Source organism: Rhinolophus hipposideros, assembly GCF_964194185.1.
Source record: "Rhinolophus hipposideros genome assembly, chromosome: 15".
In the NCBI taxonomy this organism is placed as follows: domain Eukaryota; kingdom Metazoa; phylum Chordata; class Mammalia; order Chiroptera; family Rhinolophidae; genus Rhinolophus; species Rhinolophus hipposideros.
This window is the reverse complement of record NC_138061.1, coordinates 11,711,340-11,727,323: the sequence shown is the minus strand read 5'-3', so window position 1 is coordinate 11,727,323 and position 15,984 is coordinate 11,711,340. Positions and strand designations below refer to the sequence as shown.

Genomic DNA, 15,984 nt, shown 5'->3' with positions numbered 1-15,984 from the left:
GATTTAATGAACTCTGATTACAATATTCGGCTGATCTGATTTGTCTCACCTCTTCATTTTCTTGAAGTGACAACGCCCCTGACATCCTGGCAAGAGAATTAAAGCAAAACTAGACTAATTTCAAAAAAGAGCTTGCCATTGTTCTAAGACAAACTGATCTTCTAAGGATATGTTGGGAACATTCAACAGCAAGATGAACGCTGTGACCAAGTGCCACTTTCAAGCAGATCTCTACAGATAACTCTTTACATAGTATGTTTTCATCCTCAGGACACAGCAACCTGAAGGCACATCTTTAACTGAGGACCAGAAAATAAGGCTGTAAAAATGTACTCTTCAAAGACCTCGCATCTTCTTCAGCTGCTCATGAACCATTAAGAAAGATGATCTAAGCATTGACTCTTGAAAGAAAGATGAAGCGTCTTCTCATGCTAAATAAGCATCACCCAGGTCATCTTTTTGTGTAGAAGAAGATCCTGATTATCAAACTAGTTTAGGGCAGGAAATTCTCTTTATACATGATCTGCTTTGGACCAGAATAAGACCTCTAAGCGAGGAGCCCAGAATCAAAAGTTGGCTCATCGAACGAAGAAAGAAGAGACTTTATTGGCTAACCAAATCAAAATCTCTCTACAGAGAAATAAAGCAAAGTAACACACGAGTTAGTTATCACAGATTCTTCTACACACTATGTAGTAAAGAGCATCATTACTTACTGAAATGTAACCTTGGGATGTGTGCGTCCTTCCAATGTACACGACCCTTCACCTGGCTCAGGTGTTGGGGGGGACGGGCTGTTGAATTCTGCCTCCAGAGTTTTCTTGTTCAAGGCTGTTTTTGTTACACTGGATACAGAACCCAACACTGGCATGGATTTGGACTCTGAGGTGGCTAATATCCCGGTTGGACCTTAAAACCAAACACATACCTCAAGTTTAATAATCCTGTGCGATGCTGATTAATATGGTCCTGAAAAACAGATTAGCTGAAAATCCCTCAGGAAGTGGAAAGGCCAAGTTTTGTTAAAATTTCAAGAGCATGCTGAAAAAAATGTGCCTATTAGAAATGTGCTCTGCTTTGGTGGTACTACTGCTTTTCAAAGCACCAGGACCATGCTGAGAAATTGTGTACAGACCTTTAAGAAACCACAAAACCCCAGGCCATGGTTCCCTCACTGACCAGAGTCCTTAGAAACATTGGACTTGTGAAAACGCTTTTCTTCTCACAAAGTATGGCTTTCTGACAGCCCTACTTGAACCATTTGGCCTCTCAAGAGTTAATTCTTCCCAAAACTCAACTCAGCATTTAAAACAAAAAATAGAATGATGTCAAAGGCTCTTTTCAAAAGGCTCATGAAGGCTTCTGGAGCATTAAACAGCTTTTATGAACATTTTCATTTTAATGTGATTGAGAAGTGGATTTATTTCCTGTTAACATATAGACACGGGATTATAAAAATTAAGTGGAAAAGAGTTTTGGACTTTTCTGCTCTTTGGGACAAGATTAAAAATCTAGAATAGGGCTTGTTAATGAAATTACTGGCATATCGATGTAAAAAGTCTAGACATTGAAGATAAGTTCCATCCTGACTTATTTTCTATCTTTAGTTAGAAAGATACTGTCCTAGGTACGTGTTTTTTCAAAGCAAGATTCTAGTATGTCTTTCTTGAAACTTCAGAAGGAATCCTCTTAAAACAAAGAGATTTATGCAATAAGTCACAAATGTACAAATAAAATTAGAACTTCTAAAAATAAAGCCAGAGGACAACATTGAAAGAGGAGGACAAAACTTGGGAGTCTCTTCACCCTTAAGAAAAGTCAGACCATCTCCTAAAATGGAAGATGGTTATCGGAGGCTATAATCCAAAATGCTAGCTAATCCCTGGTTATCAATTTTAAGCTCTGGAATTTTATCCTTCCATTTGTATGTGAGTGTGTCTGATGTACCAACTCCGAAAGTGAAGTTCTAATTTGAAAAACCTGCCTACGAGGATCTGGAAAATTGTTTGGCCATTCTGTTGTGGCATCTCCTTCAGCCTTACCTCCACGTGGGGGATAAGGGGCCCTCTGATCTGGTGGACAGCTTTACCTCACAAAATACCAGTGTGCATCTCCTTCATTTATTTCATCTGTACCATCTGGGCAGGCAACGTTGTGATACTGCTGACTATTCTGGTTCAAAAGGCCTTTCCCTCACACCTATGTTAAGCCTCATCCTGCCTGGGGATGTGGGAATAAAGAGAAAAGAGCAGACTAGATCAATAAAGTTCTTGAAAATATAAAGCTGAATTTGAGAATTGCTCCAGCACAGCTCCATCCTGCCCTTGGGTAATTGTCGACTACAGCACTAGATAGTTTTCAACAATCTGTCCTTGTAAGAAAGTTAAGATCCATTTCTGAATACACCAACGCCTGCTGCTTGTTCTGCCACTGAAGCCAATTAAGAAGGAAGGCGAGTGGGTGAGCTGAGCCAGAGCTCTCATTTTTCTTACAAAAAGAAATTTTTAAAAAATGCATAATGTTTACAATTATTATGACTACTGCATCCTGTTTACGCTGCCCTGTGTTTTCCAAGAGGCACTTTCTGCTCTTAGAAATGTCAGTTTGGTAGACTACAAGTCTAGGTAAAGCAAGGGAATATAGCAAAAGCAAGATTCTAAAGAAAAAGGTCCAAAAGAAACATTCTAAAGACAAAGGTGCTTCTCTGGTACCTGGGGGAGCTACCAACTAACCTGGGATCTGAGTTCTGCAAACCTCTGCTTCCTTTAGGAGGCTTCCTCTCTCTACTTTGTGACCTCACATTTCGCCTTCCCATAATTTGCTCTCACCATGCAGCTGTGCTGCGTTAGCTTCCTAACCCACTCCCCTCTACCCTAGAATTTTCACTGTTATTCCATAACCTTTATTAAAAGATTTACAAACCTCTTCCAGTTTGATGCTAGGAAAATATTTGTAACATCTTTTTTTAAAAGTATCTCTTGTCTTTTTTTTTGGCTACTAGGGAGCTCAAAATAAAATTTTTGTGCAAATTACAAGTCACTCCCCTCAGTATGTGTTTCCTTTTTACCCTGCCACAGTTTTTATTTCTCTATCCAAATATTAATGATTCTATTGAATATATATCTTTTATTCTAACTTTTCTCAAACGACACACTGAATATTTGTATATTGATGAAATATATCCAATCAAATAAAAGATTCTCACCATGTTTATTAAATGTGTTCCTACCTTTCTACCAACTTGGAAATATTTAAATTTCCACACAGACTACAATGAAAATGTTTCATCATTTCTCCCATTGAAAACTAATTCTGAAATAGTGAGTGCTGCATGTGTGACCAAGTTCATGAGTGAAGTAAGAATGTTTCTGGAGGAACAAAAGGTCAGTGTAAAATACAAAATATAAATAGCAGAGCAGTAAAATGCATCCACAAAGTCCTAAAAATTAATGATCGCTACATGAGTACTTTAAGGATGAAATGTTGGAAAAGTCACAGCACTGATTAAGTCACAACATGAATAATGATTCGTTATGGAGGCTGGTTAATGCTTGTAAATCAATCCTACAGGAAAAAGCAAAACAAGAAAACCTCTATGGCACCCCTTAATTTTCCTGAGAGGTGGTTATTGGAGAAGGGTTCTTATAGGATAGTAACAGCAGAATTTCCAGACCAAACTAAAAACTGATTTTTTTTTTTAAGGAGGAAACAAAAGCTTTTTCTTTTTTATAATAACGGTTTGGCTGGTATTATGCTGCTTCCAGTTGAAGGAACCAATTGACTCAATTTTTGACAACTAGAGCTTGATTATCAAAAACCCAAATCTTTAATATTCTAGCAACTTAAAGTGGATGTAAACATCCATGCAAAATAAACTGTTTTAATGGCCTACTTGGAGTTGACTGAACTGGATCTAAAAGTTTCAGCCTATTGGCTATGTTTGCTGATTGATTTTACTTCAGGTTTTCAAAGCCAGACTCCTGGCCACAAGGGGAACACCTCATAAAGGTTTCTGCTAATACCCGTGACCACGCTGATGGAAAAAACTGAGGACACATAGTTTTGCATCAGATTTTGAGGTCTAATACATGTGTATCATGACAAATGCAAATTGTGAGCTCAAGACTTGCTCAAATGGTCATTTATAGTTGCTGAGCACTAGAATGTCTCATTCACTTGGTTCACTGGCAGAGCCAATAAACTAAATGAATATGAAGATAAAGATGATTTCTCTGCATTTGTAACTGATGTGTAATTACTACTATTCCTGCTAATTACTGTGTGCTTTGTGCTGGGCACGGTGCTAAACCCTTTTCATATACTGATTTACTTAATCCTTAGAATAATCCTATGAGGTAGTGCTTTTATTATCCTTACGTTATAGAAGAAATTGAGGCACAGAGAGGTTGAGGAATTGGCCTAAGAGCAACCAGCTAGTGAACTGGCAGAGCTAGGATTCAAACTCACACTATCCAGTTTCAGAACCTGTACCCAGTGCTACATTGTTGCCACAACCCATCCTGAGTGTCTTTACCCAAGGGCATCTTGCGGTGAAGCCAACCAGCTCTATAAAAGCCTGACTGGCTACAAATAAACAAACATACTGATGAGTAAAAATACGTAAGAGTTCTTATGAGATACCCTTAAGTACTTTTGACCATCCAATACTTCTCATTCACATTAAAAAAAATGTAATAATTTTAAAAAGATGACTTCACGTTACAAAGGGACCTCAAGGAAGATGTTGCAGACAGGAAGAGTAGAGCTGTGGAGAATTCAAACCAGCTTACTACTGCTATCTGCTTCTGCTGTCACCTTCCTGCGACGCAAAATCCTTTCTAACTCAGTTTCACTGTTTTCAGTGTCAAGGGATTTTAAGCTTCTTGAGCTAGTGGATTTGTTAAGTGTCCCCTAAAGTGAAAACAAAACAAAAACAAAAAGGTTAATGTCTTCATACGATACACAAACGAATATAAAAAGCAAACCACCAAAACATTACCCGAATTTGAACGGATTAGGAAATAAAATGAACTTTGTATATACTCAGATAAGTTTTGTTTTGTTTTTTAATGTGCAACACACAGTGTTGGATCCTTTAAGAAGATGCTGCGGCTGGTGTAAGATATTAGCTGTCGTAGCCAAAGAACCGTACAAGGACACCTCTTGATGAGCTAACTATATGTGAGTCGGTGGTGGGAAGGCAGGTACTTGCCCATTGATGGTTAAGATTCTGATGTGTGCTGATCAGCTGCATGGAGAAGAGAACGCATAGCGTGAACTCACCTTAGAAGGTTATCTTGATACGGCAGCTACAAGCTGCTGAACCCAAATCCTTTTGTGGCACTGAAAAATGTTTTCAGAGGCAATGACCTGGCTGCACAACTGCTGACAGTGGTGTCATGGCTGCCAACAGAGGCCCCTAACGCTGTCCAGTGGCCTACCCAAAGAAGGGCTGCACTGAGCACACCTTGCCTTCATGGTGAAAGAGGCAAGGCAGGGCCCGGCATCATGATTCCATAATTCTAACAGAGGGGGCAGTGAATGTCTTCTTCAGGGCCCAGAAGCTACTGGAGGAAACAAGAGATGTCATCAAGCTGTGCTCCTGCTGAAATGGGTCCCGACTTTCAAGAAGACAGAGAAAGTCCCAGTGGTTCCCTCCCTGCCCTGACTCCTCTAGGAAGTATGTTCTGGAGGGAGAGCCATGGCTTTTCACCCCCATTACCAGTCAAGCGTTTGTACAGAAGACCACGTGATGCACTTCTTCTACGTAAGGATTTAACACCCCACCATTATAAGTGGTCTACTTTTTTTCATTAGAAATGCCCACTATTTCTTTGAAATAGTCGTCCTCAGCTGTGCCACAGACTTGGGAAGAAACAAAGCCAGAAGAAACACAAACTTTTGATAGAGCAAATCAGAACCTTATGTCTGGTATAACTTGCTAGACTTCACGCCAGAGTCAGAAGGCAGCTTTTGTCCACCAAAGCGAACAATCAGGCCAGCCTTTGTCATTTCTGAATTTACTATGGGTTTGCCTTAATCCTGCTCTCTGCCCCTTGCTAACTTCCTGAGGATTATAAGAATTCTACTGGCTAAAAATGGCAACTCATGTTTCTTCTTTAGCCTATAAAACAAAAACGTAGTTTGTAAAATCAGGTAATTCCAAATCTCACATGACATAAGCTATTATGTTGTTTTGTTTAGGAAGGGTTTATTTGCCCCTTAACTGCATAAAGTAATACAAAAGCAGTCTGTTGGGGAGGAATTTGACTAACGAGATTAGGAGATTATATTCTTTTGCTGTCAGATGCCCAACCCAAACTGAGGTGTAACATACTTAGATGAGACTCATGTTTTAATCAAGCATACGACACTGCCCACCCCCACCAGAAGCACCTCTTTCTGCTTCTCATTTGTTGCAAATATTCAGAAAATATATTAAAAGGAAAATCACATTACATGTAACATTATGATAGCTCATTTTATAATTTAAAAATTATTTGGTTTATTTAACAGTGAACAAGCAGATCTGTATTTACTCAACAAGGAGTTACATAGTCGGGTGCAATAGCCATTGATAAGGTAAAGAACAATTAAAGCAAATGTAGATACATTTTTTATATGTACTAGAAAAAACTACTCCCAAATCATTTGTGTTTTAATTGTTAAAAACTTACCAGCTGTCTCCTATGTAAACAGATATTTGAAAGACCTATGGCCATTATTATTAAAATAACACATAAAACTACTACTTTGTCTGAATGTCAAGGACATTCTGTGTGATTTTTCCCAATGGCTAGAATTAACGCAAGCGTGCTTTTACTGAAGAATTCATCTTTCACAGTATTCTCTGTTTTTCATTTAGATAACAGTATTATTTCCCCAAATTCCTAACTCTGGTGAGCTACCCCCTCATAGCACCTGAGACTGATGGAATCCATTTTCTAAATTTTAATCCTGAATCCCAAACTTTTTTCTCTACTCACTGACTGTTATGTTTGACTTGGCTAATATGTCAGTAAACTTTAAATATAGAGGAAATTATGGAGGAAAGAAAGGTTTCTGCATATGCTTCTCAACTGAAATGCTCAAGGAGCTCAGCTAAGGAAGTACCAAGATTGTTTTAATGATCAATTTATAGTGTAATCATAGATTTTTGAGAATCAGAAATTAATTTAGAAACCATGTGATATGTGCAATTCCTTCACTTTACAGGAAAGGGAGTTCAAATTTGGTGAGTCTCGGGGTTTGGACCAGGTACCACAATAAGGTAGTGAAAGGGCTGGACCTTGAACGCAGCCCTTTGAATTCCCAAAGCAGCACTCCATTTCTACTTCAAACCACTTGGATCATTTAACAATCTTAGTCCCCATGTTAGTTAAATGTTCATAATACTGCCTGATCGGATCGCCAGGTGGCAAAATTAGCTATTCAACAATTCCTGGGTCCTCTGAAAAACTGAAGATGTTCGAGAAAGACCTACAAGAGAATTTTTTAAATGCTGTTTTTGATTCTTTGATGTAGAGGCAACTGAACTCGAAAACAGACTTTTAGATTAATTTGTGTCGACTTAATCTTCAGAAATTGCCATTTCCACTTCGAGTGACTTTTAAATGGCTGGGAAGACTCAAGAGGTTTCTAACACCTCAAAACCATTGCGTGACTACAAGAAATGAACAATGTGTATTTTTTTTTTTATCTACTATATACACAGCTTAAAAAAAGTAAGTATAAGTAGGCTTGGAAAAATGAGCTCTGTCAACATAGAGGATTTAAAAACTGGCTTCAAAACTGTACAACTCAAAGTACAGTGAGGTTCTCCAAACCAGAGATTTGTTTTCTACTCATATACTAACTTTCATCAATAGGCCAAATCTCTAAGGTGGATATCCTTCACAACTCAGGCCATATTTCATTTCCGCAAAAATACCCCCATACTGAGTTTCGTCCTGGTTCCGGTTCTACAACAGATCTGAACAGGGTGCTTCTTGGTCTCGTGACATCTCTTGGTACAGGTGTGCTTTCCACACCGCGGGGCCCAGTGTGTAAGCTTTTCATGTTCTTTTCACGTCGGTGTGTCACACCCCACAACTGTGAGGCTGGTGTCGTGTGCTTTGCTGGGTATTAACTCTGATAACCGTAACAGTCTGAACTCCAGCAAGAAAGCACCAAAAAGGTCCCATCTGATAGGGGCTTCCTGTCCTTCCCTTACAAGCAGTTGTACGGTTACTGGGCACCAAATGACGGGAAGTTACAAAGGATCCATCAATCCTCAAAGGAACTTCTACGGGGAGCGGGGGTGTTGAAGGGGTGGAGGGGGGGTAGCAGAGTTTCCACGTGGTAACGGGTAGGGGAGAGCACTGTGAGTTCTACTTTAAAAAAAAAAAATTTAATGCAAAGAAAGTGTCAAAATAACAGCTATCGTGATATATCAATGCCAGATAAGGAAGAGAAACCGAATGTTAAACCTGGAGCAAGGAGGACTGCAGCAATGTGCAGAAAAGAAAGATGTTTTGCCAATTTTTATCATTTGTAAATTATTTCACAAAAATCTATTTCACAAATTTCTCTCCTTAAAATAGTGGCACAAAATTATAGTGAAATACGACTGGATAAAGAATATGATCTTTAAGAGCAATGCTGCCTTTCGGTCAACTTGCTACCATCATGAATGATCATGGAGTAGGATATTCTGGGTAATCCAATTTCATATGTATCTCCTATAGATGTCTGATTTTTCAAAGAATCTCAATTTTTAAAAAGTCACACTCAGTTTACTCTTTCACTGGTGATCAGAAGAACGCCCTACAATCTCACAGTATCCCCTAGAAACACCCTCAGGAACAGGAATTAGCATTGTAAGAGACACCCAAACCAAAGGGACTGTCAGAAGGAGTTCTCCGGGACAGAACACTGGATAACAACATTTTCTCATCAAAGAATCCAGTAGACAATAGCCAAATACTTTTCCAGTGGTTTTAATGCTTCACTCTGTGGGCAGACCAGCACTGTAAGCCATGCTGTCCCTCTCTCTAGTACTAATTCTACTCACCTAAAATTAAAGCAAATTCATCAAGCCTTTCTAAGTCTACTATTTCATGCTTGATGAAAATAATTTTGTTTGCCACAATTATGGGGACGTCCACATGCAATGCATAATTAGCACAGTAACAACAAACGTGGAAATATTAGTTCCGTACCTCCGCCCCCATGTTTGTTGACTTACTGTGCATAATAACTGGTATTGAGACTGTAACAGGATCTGAGAATGGAGCTCTTAGTCTCTGAAACATTTTCTAAGTGAGGCGGCGTTTGTCTCTGACAGCAACTGTTGGACAGGGCAGTATTCATTTATTCTGTTGGCAAAAGCTCATACTTTGGGAAGAAGAAATATTAACTAGAGATGGGTATTAAGTGTGTTCTCCAATGGATATGAATTACTTGTAGATAGTGAAATTAGTAACATAAAGGGACTTTTATTTTATTCTCCATTTACCATCAAATAATTTTTCAAACTGTGAGAAAAAGAAGACTGAGGCCCTAATATTAACATATATGGGTGGGGGTTCACATTTACAACTAGGTGCCAAGAATTCCACTTTCATGCCCATAGGTAAGCACTGTCGTCCATGTCAGAGACTCTACTGTATTTCTGTTATCAATTAGTATGCACTGATACTCACATCTGGCCAGACATGTTACCTTCACGCTGTAATTCACAGATTGGAGGGCAAAAACAGGAAACAATGATTTTGGTGAAAGTGTAACCATTTTTTTTAGAATAGAAACATCAGAGTATTGACACATCAGTAACACACCAATAAACGAATCCATGACACAATGAAGTCAACTATCAAAAGAGATGAGGCTTACTGGAAATGGAAATTAAACATATCAAAACCAATTACTCAAAAAAATAGATTTCAAAACTATACTTTCATTTTTCCATTAACTAAATAATAAACTGAGATCTATTCTTACCAGTATTCCTTTTAATTCATTCACTGCACTTTCAGAGCCTTTTGAAGATTCTGGCTACAATTAAAAAAAAAAAAAATACTGAGTAAATCAGTTTTAAAATGCTGCATCAAGATTTTTATATCGCGAAGTGTTGGTAGCTTATATTGACTACATATATTTTTAATTAGGTCTACGTCTTACAGTTAGAAAAAATATTAAACATGTTAGTGCTTCCAAGTGTGAGTTACATAGAAAACTAGAAGTACTACTCAACGCAAAAGGACTCAAGCTACCATTTTCTAAATATCATTTTGTTACCTCTAATCATCATCATACATAGAAAAGATCCGGTACATACCAGATTTCAAAGACTTCATTCCAAATTACTCCCAATTTTTTTACAATAAACTTTTCTCCACTCGCGTTGCTGACTTCCGCCAGCAAGTGAGAGAAGAAAGGCAGCAGAGCAGAGCAGAAAGCAAGCGGCAGGGCAGAAAACCTCTCTCAGCTCCATGAGCTCCAGGCAAGAGCCAGCAGGCAGGGCACTGGCACATCCCACGTCATGAATTTCACAGCAAGACTGAGCCAGGAGCAGGGATCAGCAAAGAATCTGGCTCATGGGAGAATGGCAGCATCACTGGGTATCAAAACAGTGAAAGCCCTCAGAGGGTGTGTAGTCCAATCACTTCATCTCACTTATGAGAAAGTTACACCCTGAGGAAGTCTGCATTTGAGTCAGTGTCTTGATTACAAGCCCAGTTCTCTTCTGGCTACACCATGAACAAAATAATCTGAAATTAAGCTCTGGGTAACATTTACCTGCCCCATCATACCTAACCGTCTCTGTGGATCCCTCAGCTAATTTAATGGAGGGAGAATTTGGCATGAGGCCCTCATGGAAAAGAAGATCAGAAAAGACCTCTGATCTCCTCTGTTAAACTTCCTCAGAGATGAAAAGAAACCCTGCAAGACACAGTGAAATGGCCCCTCCGGCCTCTTATTCCCGGAAAAGACGATAATTTCTCTCTCATCAAGGAAGAGGAGGTGATTCACAGCAGCCTGCAATCCTCTTCTCTCAAAGATAACAAAAAAAAATAAGATCCTATTCCAATTTTTGTAAATGAACAGTAAGAGGGCAAAGTGAGAGAGGCTTGCTGCTCATGTACAAATTAGACTTTTAGCATTTCACTTTCACAGCGTAGGTTTCTGTGAAATACGCATGCCATCAGTGCCAGTCATAAGTGCCAGTCAAAAGCTCGAAGACACTCATTTTAACCACACCAGCACCACCATCAATATCAAGGAACTTAGAAAAAAATGCAGTTAAATTTGTGTTCTCAAGACAGGCTTGACTTCTGAACGAACGTCCTGGCTAAGGCCATACTCAAAAGCACCGCCATGCCACTCAAGTTGCCCTCTGGTGGCATAAGCCTTTGAAGCCTGGAGCGCACTCTCATACTTGTGACACTGCAGGAAAGCTCTGCGGGGAGAAGTCTGTGCTCAGGCATGCAGTGACCATTTGTCTTAAAGGTTGTTGACCAGGCCACTCATCACTACATCTTACGTAGTTCAATGATTACCAGCGAAAAACCCACTCGTCCACTGATCCTTGTTCAGTTGTCTTCCAGATTGTGAATTGACATTAAATAATGTGTCACTGTTGGAAAAGTCATGGCAAAAAAGAAAAAGGACAAAGTGATGTTCTGGAAATGAAAGTACATATGGAGCATTGATTGCTTCTGATTTAAGAAGTTTTCAACATTTTTCTTTCTAAACTAATTCTGCTTCTTTATGACATTGCTTTTTTTTTTCTCTCTAGTAATAGCTTGGTTTTGCATATTCTTTCCAAAATACTTGTGCTGTGAAAATCATAAATATGTAGGGGTGGCCGGATGGCTCAGTTGGTTAGAGCACGAGCTCTGAGCAACAGGGCTGCTAGTTCGATTCCCATGAGGGGCAGTGGGCTGCGCCCTCTGCAACTAAAGATTGAGAATGGACTTGGAGCTAGGCTGCGCCCTCCACGGCTAGACTGAAGGACAGCGACTTGAGCTGATGGGCCCTGGAGAAACACACTGTTCCCCAATATTCCCCAAAACAATTAACGGAAAAAAGGAAATCGTAAAAATGTATTCTTTTCACAGGTTCCACTTAAACCCTGTCTCCATTTGATCCTGACAACCCTGTGTCAGGTGAGGCAGGCGCCATTGCCACCTGAGGAGAAAAAGCCTGGGAAGCTGGGGTCGTGCAAAGGCCCACCTCCAACAGCACTCTTCACTCACTCACCAGACACCAGCACGGAAACAGCTGTACCAGACTCTCTCCACACGCAGCTTCTCCCCCAGTTCTGCGTTCTGTCCCTGACTTAGACAACCGCCTTCAGAGCATGAGCTCCCAACTGAACTACTCGACATGGTTGACCCAGTTTCCATTTCAATCTTGGAGTTGAGTATTGTTTCCGGCTTTCCTAGCCCCTTTCCACAGAAAGCCCACCCGATGGCCATTCCGCCTTGCCTGGCCATTTTGCCTGCCTGTGACAAAGTGGCAACTTTAAAAGCCCAGCAGAATTGGTACTGAACAGTCGCAATATTTGGGGACATTGAAACAACTGAAGAGGGGCATCCTTGAGAGTAAGACAGAACAAGAAAATTTGGTTTAAAAGGAGAACCCATCTGCTGATACCTTACAGAGTGAGGAAAAACCCGTTTTCAAGAAAAATGTCAAAAATTATATTACTGGGTCTACTGAAATGGGACAGACATACAAAGGAAAGGGGGAAGTACTGAACTAGACCCTAGGTGCTTCCATACATCCTAGCGCTCAGTGTGGTCTTAAACTTTAGAAGACAGCTGATGAGGTATATATACACAAAATTTTCTCCTTGAAGTGACCTGGAGTAGGTTTGTGACATTTGTGAATTCACAATCATAAACCTCACCAGTTTTTGAAAGTTGCCTTAGGTCTGTTCTGGCATTATTACGTAAACCCACCCCTGACCCCCAGTTTTCCCTCCCCCACATACTAAAATAGAAGCCTCAGGAAGGCAAGGATTTTTGTCTCACCTGTTTACTGCTTCATCCTCAGTGCCTAAAACAGTACCTGATACATAGTAGATACTCAATAACTACTTGTAAAATTATACCAAAGAATCAGGAATTAAAGAAAAGAAACAGTGTAATAATCGTTGTTTGTTTGGTATTAACAGCTCATATCAGCATCTCTCTCAAGCTGATAACAGCACTGCGATAACAGAACTTACTTTCTGATGATTTAGGTCTCCCATGGGTCAGATAGAGTCCTCCTGAAACATGCTGTTATGGAAGTAAAGGCTTTTATGGCACATTAGCCATAAAGTCCTGATGTAGCCTGCATCACATTTCAGAATTTCACATTTGAAAACAAAAACATCAAGGGTAAGAAAAAGCATTGAGTTTATTCATTCCATACCTTTGCCTTGGGTCTAGCTGTCTGATTAACTGGTCGAAGATGAACTCCCTTTTTAATTCTATCCATCATCTCTTCAACTGCTTGTCTCTTCAGATCTGTAACTTCTTCAGCTAGTCAAAGAACACACACATAAATCATCTTATGTTACAAGAAAACAACTACTTCCTATTTTTTGGTGACTTCAAAAGACTGTACTATGTAATTAACCACAGTCATTTTTCAGAAAAGTCATAAAATGCCAACAATTTAAGGTTAACAGCTATCAGGTAGCAATATATTTTTCATAGAAAATTTTTTTTAAGAAAAGATCTGCTTTGAAAAATAAGAGTTATAAATTTTAAGGTCCAATTTGTAGCCTGGAAATCAATACTGAATCATCTATGTTAAACAATTAAGGTGGATTTTGTTCCATTTGTCAGCATAATGATAGACAATTTCTACAAGACTTGAAAAACCAAACTTTGTAACTAACCCCAAATAATCATTCATCTTTGTCTCAAATATATTTTTATAACTTATAGTACATCATATGTCAGAGAAATCAGCCCAAAGAAGGAATAACTATCAACAAGCCCACTTGAAAATAAAATACCAAAGAGATCTTTTACTTATTGAAAGAAACTCAGTCAAAAGATGTGCGGCAAATAGGTAAAATCTATTTTTAAATTGCCATCTTTTGTTGAGGAATCACATGGGAAGGAAACATTTAAGCAAACCTTTTTCCAGTCTTTTAAAATTGTCAGTGTTAAAAGAAAACATACAGCCATAAATGACTGCAATTAAATTTGATTAAAAAATTTCACCTGTCTATTGTGTAGCCTTGGCACTATTTTGCTGCAAAAACAATAATGCTGTTGCAACATGCATCAATGAGATGAATGCAACTGAGGTGAGCTTCCACCTGTTGATCAGAATAGCGAAATTTCTCTCTCGTGCAGAAGAGCCTGACCAAAAGCAATGGACCATTTCTGGAATACTTATCACCATGAATACAGTTCTAGACCTTGTGTTTACCGCCATCTGACTCACTGCAGCCAATGTATTTAAGGTTCAATATCTCATAAAGACCTTCCCCTTAGCACCTTTCGTAAGATTCCACATGGTGGGGCATATGGGGGACACTTACCATGTGTCTATTATACCTACTGACTGACTTGTAAAGTTCTGGATTAAATAACTATTCATATTTTACTATTTGACCAGAAATAACCAAGCCCCAAAAAGATGGCTTCTAAATGAAGGCAATCACAGCTATATACCCAAGCTGAACTGTTGTGGCAGGTTTTGCCCTAAGAAGACCTAAATCATGGCTGCTTTTTCTGCTACCTGAGTGGCTAGGCCTCTTAAACACATGCCTAGGGGAGCAACTCCAAGATTCCAGACAGTTCCATCACCCTCACCTCTCCAGCACCACAGTGTTGGGGGCACTGCTACATTTGTTGTATAACCTAGGTTTTCTGATACAGTCCTGACTTCCACTCGTGCCCTGTCATCCTCGACAGCCATTGAAATGCTGAGAATTAAAAGTTTCTCAACATCCATGCAGCATTTTTCAGATCCACAAGTCAAAACAGTACCTTTGGCCAAGCAGAGTGGGCAACCTGGCACCAAAGTCAGCCCTCATCCACCAGTACATGAAAAACATACAACTGTGAGTTGATCAACTGTGTGCCCTTAAGTAGCACCTTCCTGAGCAGCTTCTGCTCGTGATTCATACACATCAACAAGAAAAATGACCATGGATAGAAATTCATTCATTCACTCACTCATTCACTCACTCATTCCATCTCTGAGTATCGATTATGCACTACACAGTGCTTTTGCTGACCTTATTCAAAATCAGGGGAGATAAAATCCCAATCTGTCATTCAAGCACTTGGTATGGGTATGAAATTTATTCTTGGGAATTAAAAAAAAAATCTTCAAAAAACATTTGATTTTCAAAAACACTGCCATTCTGAGTGAGACTTGGGAAGAGCTGCACGGCAACAGGAATACCGCCTGCAAACAGATTTAGGACTCTGTAAGGAATGACTGAAACCCAATTAAATGCACCATACAAAAACTAATTAAAGCAGACAGATGGAGAATTATGGTCAACACCATTCAAATCTGCTGCAGCATCTAACATAGCAGGAATTTAAAGTAGTTTCTTATTTTTGCTTGCCAGAATCATCGTAATAATTCAGAGAAGTGCCACTATCTGTATTGTGTACAGATTACAAACCAGGCTTTAATTTCTCAGTCTTTTTCAAATGTAAAGGCTTAATTGGTCTTAAGGAAAAGAAAACACTCTTATCAGATTCCCTACTCAGGCACAATACGAGGGCAGCACTAGGTTAGCTACACAAGCTTTCTTTCTCACCAACCTTGTTTTTGAACTAGCAAAAAGCAATCTATATGAACTTCTAAACTATTAAGCAGTTCTAATAAATCTGCAAGAATCACCAACGGAGAGCTCATGGTATGTTTTGTAATTCTTTTTTGCAATCACGCAGTTGGTAATTGTCTCACAAAAGCATGTAATCAGGGGAACAATAGAAATATGCAGGATACTGGAAATTAAAGAAAAGGGACAAA

The 15,984-nt window shown here is 39.3% G+C and overlaps 1 protein-coding gene across 5 annotated transcripts in view; it reads right to left on the bottom strand.

Moving 5' to 3' along the window:
- Positions 1-15,984, bottom strand: part of SHTN1 (shootin 1) — a 98,845-nt gene that overhangs the window by 19,879 nt on the left and 62,982 nt on the right. For 2 of the 5 annotated variants that reach the window (XM_081074995.1, XM_081074996.1), the window contains exons 13-16: positions 13,405-13,514; positions 9,982-10,035; positions 4,791-4,911; positions 717-909 (exon numbers count right to left, since the gene is read on the bottom strand). In XM_081074995.1, the coding sequence (XP_080931121.1) occupies positions 717-909; positions 4,791-4,911; positions 9,982-10,035; positions 13,405-13,514 (478 nt within the window). Of the gene's footprint in view, positions 1-716; positions 910-4,790; positions 4,912-9,981; positions 11,618-13,404; positions 13,515-15,984 lie in introns of those variants that run through there. The other 3 variants (XM_081074997.1, XM_081074998.1, XM_081074999.1) reach the window with 2 other exon arrangements.